Source organism: Lipotes vexillifer, unplaced genomic scaffold, assembly GCF_000442215.2.
Source record: "Lipotes vexillifer unplaced genomic scaffold, Lipotes_vexillifer_v1.1 scaffold239, whole genome shotgun sequence".
Lineage (NCBI taxonomy): Eukaryota > Metazoa > Chordata > Mammalia > Artiodactyla > Lipotidae > Lipotes > Lipotes vexillifer.
This window is the reverse complement of record NW_006769620.1, coordinates 1,872,693-1,882,798: the sequence shown is the minus strand read 5'-3', so window position 1 is coordinate 1,882,798 and position 10,106 is coordinate 1,872,693. Positions and strand designations below refer to the sequence as shown.

Sequence of the window (10,106 nt, the reverse complement as noted above, 5' to 3'; positions counted from 1 at the left end):
GGAAGAGCAAATGAATACAGACAGCACTTAGCTTAAATGATGAAAAGAATTCATGTGGCTTAAAAATGACAAATCAATCCATTTTTAAGGCAAAATTATTTACAGTTCATGTATCTGCCAAGACTGAAGGCCACTGCAGCGATTTACATGGACAACAGGAAAAACTACAAGTGCTGATGAGGTATCAGGCCAATGTCATTAAAGGTTGCGCGAAAATCAGTCTCAAATGCGAGCCAAAGCAGAGGATGGTCCTTCTTTCTGTCTCTCTCTTTTATCATTTATGGGTCTAAGTCAAATGATTTCTTCCAAAAGGCAAGAAAGAGGAGTTAATGGAGAAGAAAAGGAAAGTACTGATTGGATATGAAAATGAATTTCAGTTCATACTGAATGTTTTAATGGACTCTAATACAACAGAAAATTCTATTTTCTAAGGCTCCAAAGGGCCGAGGGTATGAGCTGCTGTGAGCAACGAGAGGCAAGGAGACTTACTTAAGTAACCCTAGGCCTTCTCCCATCTACTACTCTCACTGCTTCTCCTTGTAGCTTGGAGCTTTGGTGGGTTGTGCTATGCCCTGGATCTGGGACAAGTGGCATTGGGGTGCTAAGGCCACCAGGAGAGTTTGAGAAAGAGGCAGCATTCAGGAGGATTCAGGCCGGGGTCAGTTACTGTGCACATTGTCTAAGATCTCTCCCTCGTATTTCTTAATGACTAGCTGTCAGCTATGTCCTTAGCATCCCTTCCACGGGAAAGGGACAGAGGACCATGGAACAGAAACCTGTCACTGTTGCTACCTTTCAGCTTGCTGCATTTGCTGAGGACACTTCCTTGCCCATCACTTGGTGTCCCCTATATGAAAACTTTATGTGAGAACTCTTTTTTTTTTTTTTTTTAAGTGTTTATTTATTTGGCTGCATCGGGTCTTAGTTGTAGCATACAGGCTCTTCATTGCGGCACGTGGGCTTCTCTCTAGTTGTAGCATGCGGGTTCTTTCTTCTCTAGTTGTGGCGCACAGGCTCCAGAGTGCATAGGCTCTGTAGTTTGGAGCACGCGGGCTCTCTAGTTGAGGTGTGCGAGCTCAGTAGTTGTGACTCGCGGGCCCAGCCGCCCCGCGGGATGTGGGATCTGAGTTCCTCAACCAGGGATCAAACCTGGGTTCCCTGCACTGGAAGGTGGGTTCTTTACCACCGGACCACCAGGGAAGTCCCTGTGAGAACTCTTTTAGGAACTAGGAAAACACTGTCTCCTTAGTGAACACGTTATGCTTTTTTTTTTTTTTTTGATCTGAAAATAAAAGCTAAGTAAATAATGTGGTTACCTATGCTGCGTAGGCTGCTGGGGAACTTGGAAGAATTCCATAGCTCTATCACAGTATCTAATTCAATTTTTTTATAGCTTTTTATGGCTTTGGATGGCTATTTCACTTAGGTTATTGTCATTAAGAGCTGAATGAGTTTTATTATGTGAGTACTTGTTTTATGTTATATTTCTGCTTTGTTACCTTTTGAAAGTATATGCTCATCATACTTTAGGCCTCATGAGGAGGGTCTGTACGGATCTGCCTATTTATCTTTCCCCAGTCGTATGAGGACATGAATGTTTTCTGTTTTACTTTCTGTTGTATACTAGCGCTGGGTATGGCATGCAGGAGATACCCAATAAATATCTGTTGATGGAACAAATGCATAAAAAATCTTAGTGATTTGTGACAAGAAATCCTTTTTTTGAAAGGAGCAATCAAGAAATCATTTATAAGCTCCAAGAAGAAGGGCACCATCTCATTTATTATATCATTTCCAATAGCTCACACCAAACCTGACACTTAGTAGTTTTTCAACACCAACTTGCTGAATGGAAGGATGAATGGATGAGTGGATAAAAGAGAAATGCACGGCTAGATGAATGGATATATGGTGGGTGGGCAGATGGATAAATGGACAAATGGACAGAGGAAAGAAGGGAGCAAAGGAAGCAATAGTTGGGAAATGAACAAGTGAAAAAGCCTGGGTGAATACTGACCTAAAATTCAGGGTTTGGTGTGGTATTTAGAGTTTTCAATGCTCACACGCAAAATCCTTGTGTGTGATTTCGACCAAGGGTCTCCGTTAAATAAGTTTCCAGTCAGCATGATTAAAGTGGACCACCGAACCATTTTCCCAGTGAGGCCTAAAACCTGATAGCAAATATGTCTTATTTTTGTCTCTGCCATTTGGCAGAAAAACCCCTGATGCTATGGATGTCCAGGTATTAAATTAGTTAAATTTTATTAAGACACTGCCGTTGTCCCCCTTGAGTATTTAAACCACAAATTTAACATGTACACTAAATCTAGCAGGTGAAATGGCTGCTTGAGAGTAAGCTATAGAGGCTATTCAGGAGGAGAAACGAGATCAAAAAGAGAAGTCCTGTTCTAATAAAAACCCAACTACTTAATTATTCAAAACCTTTATAGGAAAAAAAAAGATATGAGGGCAAAGGAAGCTGTCAGTCACATGAGCAAGCCAACAATTGCAGGAGTCTCTAAGAATAAAGAACAGACATGGTCCTGGGTTCAAACGGTATATCTCAGAGCTAATGGTAACGCTCAGCGTATCACAACCCAGGCATAATCGGTGTGCGTTTCATTCCGTAGCCCACCTGGCCCTGCCTGTCATCATAGGAATGACTCTCCGGAACCATGTCATCCAGCTTCCCCATGGATTCCCTCCGACCCTACCAGAGCAATCCCATCATCATCTGTCTCTCTAGCAGGACCTCATCAAAATTCAAACTGGGAAAGGCAAACAGCTTTCAACCCACCTGTGCAGAACTCCCACTGATGACAAATGTTCGCAAGGGTCCACTGGCAACAGCAGACCTTGGCTGACATCCCCCTACTTTTGTACAGCAGCTGCCAGAGTGTGCCAGCAGTGCTGTGAAAGCCATCATCCCTGTCCTAGCAGAGAAACCAGCGAAGGACAAGCCCCAAGCTGGGGGATGGTTCTTTTCTAACCCAGCAACACACCAGTCTCTTAGCTTGTGGTAATTAAGAGCCAGCAGACTGTGGGCAACGCAATTAAGAGAGCTTTTTTTTCCTAGGAATGCAGCCTGAGTAATTGGTTTGCTGCTTGTTCATGACATGACTTCCTCCAAAATAAAGAGTCATGGGGAATTCTCTTAACTGACTTGGTGAATGCAAGCTCTGTACCTGTTTGATACCCTTTGAGTTCAATGGGGAATTCCAAAACACTTTGAGGGAGAAGAGATGTAAATGACTCTACAAAAATCCTTTTGCACAGCAAGTTGAAATGGGATGCAAAATGAAACAGAACACCTTGCTACCCGATGCCATGCTGCGTGTGCCAAACTGTCCCCCCCTCAGTATACGCTTCTGGTCAAGACTCCATGCCATGTGGAGGGTGTAAAATAAGTCCATGCCTCAGGTAGCATGCTTGGGGCTGTGGGAGAGAAAAGGATGACTGTTGCTAACTCAAGCTCATGTGACACATCTCTCAGATGTGCTTCTATTTTTCTGAAGGCTGAATAGGTTTCTGACTGTGATCCTGGGAGGGGGAGACACACACACACAGACGCACATAGACACACACACAGACACACACGGACACACACACACACACAGACACACACGGACGGACACACACACACACACACACACACACACACACACACACACACACGGGCTTTGGCATCTCTGTGGTTCCAATGTAGACACCTACCAGCACTTCTCAGCCTGGACATTAACACAAAATGGCAAGGGAAGCAGCCCCAAAGTCACGTGTTCCCATCACCATGGCACCAGGCCACGACAATCAATTACTGCAGGTTTTTCTCTTTGGAGAACTTAGGAGTAGGGTTTACGAATGCAGGAAGCTCCCTCTCTCATCTCCTGAATAAACTTCTGCCTCCTGCTGCCAGGCTTGGAGACAGGTGGAAAGAATTCAGCTGCAGCACCGTAAGCTGCAAAGTTTTAAAGTTCTCCATTCTCGGATGGCAGAGGTTGTCAATTCCTCCTCCCCCAAATACGCTAAGCCACAAGGAAGTACACCCCTCTTTATCTTACTGTTAATGATTTTGGATGCTTCTTTCACCACATCAATTTCACAGGCATCAGAGTTCCAGATTTTGAGGTTTTAAGTAGCATTTTAATTTGGTGTCAGTGCTCAGGGAGCAAAAGCTCACCACCACCAAGCGAAACGCTAGAGCCTCAAAGCTATTAGCGAACATGTCGACTAGGTAATGCATCTTCAGGGAAACCAGATTAGAAAGGACAGCATAACATTGATTTTTTTTTTTTTTTTTTTTAAAGACTCCTATACCTGCAGCACAATGCCATTAAAGCTGGCAAAACAACAAAGGATATTTCCACAACAAGGAAATGTCTTATTCTCAGGGCTGGGGCATTTTCCATGTGAGCATGGGCATATATATACAGGACTGAGCAATTCTACCATAAACCTACAGGCTTTAAAATCCTTAAAAAAATTCATCATCCAGTGCAAAAGAAAGCTGAGGGAGGGAATCTACCCATGTGAATGGCTTGAAACACCAGCTGAGAGCAATGCTACTCAGGAAGCAGTTAGAGTTTTTTGGTTTTTCCTTCTCTCACAAAGAAACAGTAGCGTTTGTATCAACTTAAAATATCTAAGAAACTCATCCACTGGGGGGAGAGTTGTGATGCATTTATACAGAGAAGATTCCAAACATGCATTCTTTATCCAGGCTCCCGCAGCCTGCCCACAAATCACTAGACAGTTAAAGACAAACCCCAATACCTTCTATACCGAACGGATCCCCAGAACTTAATAAAACGAGCCCTGGTTTTTGTCTCCCCCACCCACTGTAAAACACACTGAAGTCCAGCCAGATAGCGTCCCCCCCCACACCAGCCCCCGCCCCCCCCAAAACGAGCACCAAGTAACTGACAAGTCCTTACCGACTTTGGGCTCTTCTTGGGAACTGGCAGCCCTGGAAAAAATGCAACAAGGAGGGAAGGGGGAAGAAATCATTAGCATATAAATGTTACCTTTTCCTTAACGAACAATCCCCAGGTGTTTCATGGCAACCTAGCCATCTGCAGAGTTATGTCAGATTTCTCCCCAGCACCGAGTTACCAGGCTGTTCATATCAAATCAAAGCAGAGGGGGGAGGAAAGGGAGGGGCGGGAGATCTATCTGCATTAGCTATGCTGACTTGTACTGCAGCAGCCTGGAGGCTGGGAAAAGAAATTCACAGACCTCAGCGGCCGGGGAAATTGAACACTTGGACAGAACCTCAAATGCTCTTCTGGATTAAGAGCGACTTAATTTACAATTAAGTCCAGGATATTTCCTTTCCTTTCCACTTGTCAACTGAAGTGGACCAATCAGGACAGAGGAAGGGGGTGTATATTTAGTTTCAGAGGAGTAAATGGTTAAAATCAATTTTTTTTTCTGTCTTTCTTTTTTTTCTTCCTTTTTTTTTTTTTATCCTCTGCCTTTTAGGAGAGGAAATGCCTTCTTTACTTGAATGAGCTGAACACCAAAACAAAAACGGATGCTCTTTTGCCAGAACAGAACACAAATCCAAGCTGGTTTAGAACACCCTCTGGATCGTCAGCACACCCCTTCACACATCATTCATCCGAGCAAACTCCTATTCCGTTTGCTGGGACTAGCCCCTCGAAAGCAGGCTGCTGGGGAATGAAAAGAGAAATTTCATGGAGCTGAGAGAAAAAGATAATAATGCAGAAAGAGAAAGGCAGAGGAGAAAAAGGGGCTCACTGAACCTTGCTGGCTCTTCCAAAAACCTGTCTTTAGTGGCAGGGTGAGAGCTGAAAGGGGCCGCTGATCTCACTTCTGGGAAAGTCAGAAGCCATTAGGGGCAGACTTATAGAATATCTGTCACCAAGGGAGTGTGGCAAAGGAGGGCTGGAAAGGAAAATAAAAACATTTATCAGTGTTTTGAAAGTAATCATTTCTGCAAGCAGTCCTCTCATTTTGTTTTTTAATTTTTGGTTTGAGCCAAGGTTAGAATACAAAATGCAGATTCCACCCATGTTAGGCACAATGCAGGACCTGATGTATTGGGATCTGATGATTTTGCACCGGAAAGGTCAACCTTTTTTTAGAACATGATCCCTAGATAGTATAACGATTTCAACTCTCTTGGAAGTGAGTTGTCAAACGAGGAGCCGTGCTAAGTTCAGCGCAAGTAACAGGAGGCCGCGGGAGTGGGTGACTAGGAGGAAGCCACCCAGAGGAGCACTGCTAATGGGCCCCCTTGCAAGAGAGGCGTGACAGGGACTGCTCATCCCCACAGGCTGTGGGGGCACTCTTCTGGCACGGCTCGTCACATCACCAAAAGGAGGTCACCATGGTCTGGCACAGTGGCTCTGGGACTTCAGAGTGCACATGGAGGATGTGGCAGCTTCTTATCAGTGCAGAACCCCAGGACCCACCCTCAGGGGCCAAGGAATCTGCAGTATGAGCAAACATCCCGGAAGATTCTGACGAAGAAGGCGGGAGGACCCCATTCAAGGAAACCATAATACAGGAGAACGAGGACTGTTACTCTTTCAAGTCCGCCAAACTCGGATAGGCTACCTTCAGTGAGTTGCTTTAAAGTCCTCTGCGCCTCAGTTTTTCAATTTATGAAGTGGAGAGACTAAGACTCATTGTACTCGTTGTGATAATTAAATAGACAAAATGTTTAAAAGCCTCACACCTGGCACAGAGCAGGCCCTCAGGTGTCAACCCCTTTTACTTTCCTTTGCTAATTTACACCATTCGGGGAAGAAACAAAAGTGGTTATGGTTATCTTACTCTAATTAGGAAAAATCATTTGCCTAGCATGCTAAAATGCAAAAAATACGTAGGGGAAATATTCTGCCTATGGATGAGAATAACTGTCTTGAGCAATTTAGATGTCATTTTTCTTAAAAATAATTATTAGTTGCCTTAGTTTGTTCATTAATGTGATTCCCTTAAGGAATGTCTATCAAGTTATATTAGTTTGGGTCACTGGGTACACTTCGAAATGGTCAAATATCTCATCCTTAAATACAGATTTTTCCCTAAATCGGACTGAAGTTCTTAGCTCATTGGAATAAGCAACACTTCACTGGAGTGAGCTTTTACTAGACTCGATGTCACCCAAGATCCCAGTGACCCTCTACAGAACTTTGTAAAGAATCTCCAACTAGTTAGGAGAAGTCCGGGAAAATGACTTCGATCCACACTCTGCTCATCATTTCTAAAACTCTGACCATCTCAAATTCTCAACCTGTTAAGATTTTCATGTATAAAATAAACAGCACCATGGATTCTCTATCAGAGAGAAACACTCACACACACATCCAAAGGTTATGCAGGTACAAGGATGCTCAGTGCAGCACGGTTGGTATAAAGGGAACCTGGAAATGACTGGAAGTTCTACATAAACTCAGGGACACCCAACCTATGAAGCCGTCCACAGAGGTTAAAAGGTACGAGCTAACTCGATGGGTAACAGCATGGATGGTCTCCAAACTATGACGTTGAATGAGAACAGCACGAGGTAGAAGGGCAGCCATAGGAGACAGGTGTTAAACGTATTCAGACACACACCCTCTCCTTGACTGTCACACATGAAATCTGGCAACTGAAGTGTACTGTATTTCCGGTGGGGAAAGGAGGGGCAGGGATCGGATGGACTAATTTAAGCAGACTTCAGCCTTAATCTAGAATTTTTTTCAGCAACACCAAATTCACATCTTGCTGAGGCAATAAAATATTAATTTTAAAATAAACATTAATTAATTCAGAGCTATTCAGATAGACTGAAAATAGCTGGGAAGACCTGACGGGAAGCACTGAAAGAGATCACTGGAAGAATTCTCCAAGACCGAGAGATCCTGGTATGTGGCCCTTGTCTAGCTGGAGGTGACTGCGGCCATCCCACAATGGATGGGTGACAGAAAGCGGCACGATCCCACACTTGATGGCGCGTCAGTGGTTCTCCTTAGGGCAAAGGCACACTTTGTGCTCCCAGTGGAAGTGGGAAGCTTACTTGTAGGAATCGTGTCACGTATTACATAGGAGGCATATGGACAGAAACAGCGCCTGTCCTAAGAGGCTCGTCTGCTCCCTTTGGGGAGAGGAAGGGGAATTTTGAGAAGAGGCAGCAGAAAGAATCCACGGACAGCACCATCTGCTCTTAGAGCCTGGGAGGTGGCAAATGCTGCTTCAAAGGGATCCCAGAAAATTTCACGGGAAAGTGTACCTTCAAAGTGGGAGTCTAAGTGCGATCTACAGAAGTGAGAAAAGCTTGGGACCTGAATTTCTCAGGTTCCCAATGAAAAAGGTGTCCCTTTGGAGAAAACAAATGGCAAATTCTTTGCTAGTGACTGAGATCTGACCAATCAACATGAGGAGGAGGAAGAATCTCTTTCCCTTAAATATCAAGGCCATAAACTACACCACTGAACATGTTCTCATATAACTAAATGGCAAGTGTTATTCTTGGTGGAATTTTAAAAAGGTTGTACACAAAAGTTTATATGAAAAAAGTTAAAAATGTAACAGAATACATAAGCATTTGGAAACAAAGAATAGAAGGTTATACACTTAAACTGTGTGTTCTTGGGCTCATGAGATCATGAATGGCTTTATTACCTATTTTAGAACCTTCTACAACAAGAAAAGCTTTATTTACTTATGAACATATACATACCCACAGGAACCACAATAAACAAAAGTCTATACTGCCTCTGTAAGACAAATGCAGCAAATTTCAGAACATTTTACTGCATTTTTCAATCTCTAGAGCCATCACTGACCTCTACATCCTCCAAGACTTGCTTACTTTTTCCCAAAATGAATATACACATAATGAGTTTCTTTAAGCATCCTATTGAAATTGAGACTTGTGTTTGTCCTAGTGACTAAATGGAAACAGGGAAGACATCGGAGAGCTCAGCTGGGCTATCAGGAAGCCAAAAAGAAGCCAATCACTACCATTTTGGCACCGAGATGAACAAAACCTGAGATGCTGGGAAAGAGACTGGACTTCCCTGGACCTCATTTCCTCTAGGTTTAAAGGAATTGAGAACGGCAACCAACCTCACTATCTGAAAGAAGCAAGAAAAATCGTGCAAAGGGCTTGGAAAGGGCGAATCCTAAAGTCATCGTCAAATGCAAAGTGGATCTTCAAATAACAAAATTGTAGTGTGTCATCAATTTACTTTGATTTCATTGTGATATTCATCCCCTTTGTACTTGGTTTCTAGATTTGAGCATTTTAATGGAAACATTTGGTTTCCTCCTCAGCATTCTGACAAACACTATGTCACTAATCCACATGTCATCAAACACATGGGATTCTTTAGAGGGTTGCGTAGCAAAAGGCTGCATTAACAACTGTCCTGGTGCTGAATACAGTAATGCCATGTGTAAGAAGCAAGGAACTTATATATATTTAGAAAGAGAGAGAGTTAGTTCATGGAGCCCACGGAAAGCCACAGAAAGAAGACTGAGAACTTGGCCAGGGGCTAGTCTTGGATTCCAAAGAGGCTAAGACTACTTCTGAGCACATTTTCATTTCAGACCCCTCTAGCCTTCTCTCTTATTCTAAAACCTATCAACACGTAATCCTACATGTAGGACTCAAAGATTACAGCTGACTTTAACTCACTAAACTTATCATTAGGAGTTTGTATTAAGAGAACAAGCGGAGAGTCTCATAGTGATTTACATAAAAAAGGTGTTCAACACAGTGTTATTAAAAGAAGATAGAAAATGGAAACAGTCTGAGTTTCCAAGAACAAAGGAATGAGCAAACATATATCAACAAGACGAAAATTTATGAATTCATTAAAAATGAATGGATTGTAAAAATGAAGACTGTTTAGTGACGTGGGAAAATGGTAATGACATAAGATATGGAAAGCAGATTTGAAACTGCCAGAGGATATAAATTCATTGTTAAAAAATAGATATATGGATATATCACACATATATCATACACTCAAAGACTAGAGGAAGATGTATTAAAATGTTGCTTCAGAATGCTGGCATGAATAGATCATTCATATTCTTATTACTGGTATTTTCCAAGACACTACATACAATAGAGCTGTAATCATAAACAGCTA

General features: G+C 42.8%; 1 protein-coding gene across 1 annotated transcript in view; it reads right to left on the bottom strand.

Moving 5' to 3' along the window:
• Window positions 1-10,106, bottom strand: part of MAGI1 (membrane associated guanylate kinase, WW and PDZ domain containing 1) — a 627,906-nt gene that overhangs the window by 38,965 nt on the left and 578,835 nt on the right. The window contains 1 exon segment of the mRNA XM_007445682.1: window positions 4,932-4,963. Coding sequence (XP_007445744.1) covers window positions 4,932-4,963 — 32 coding nt within the window.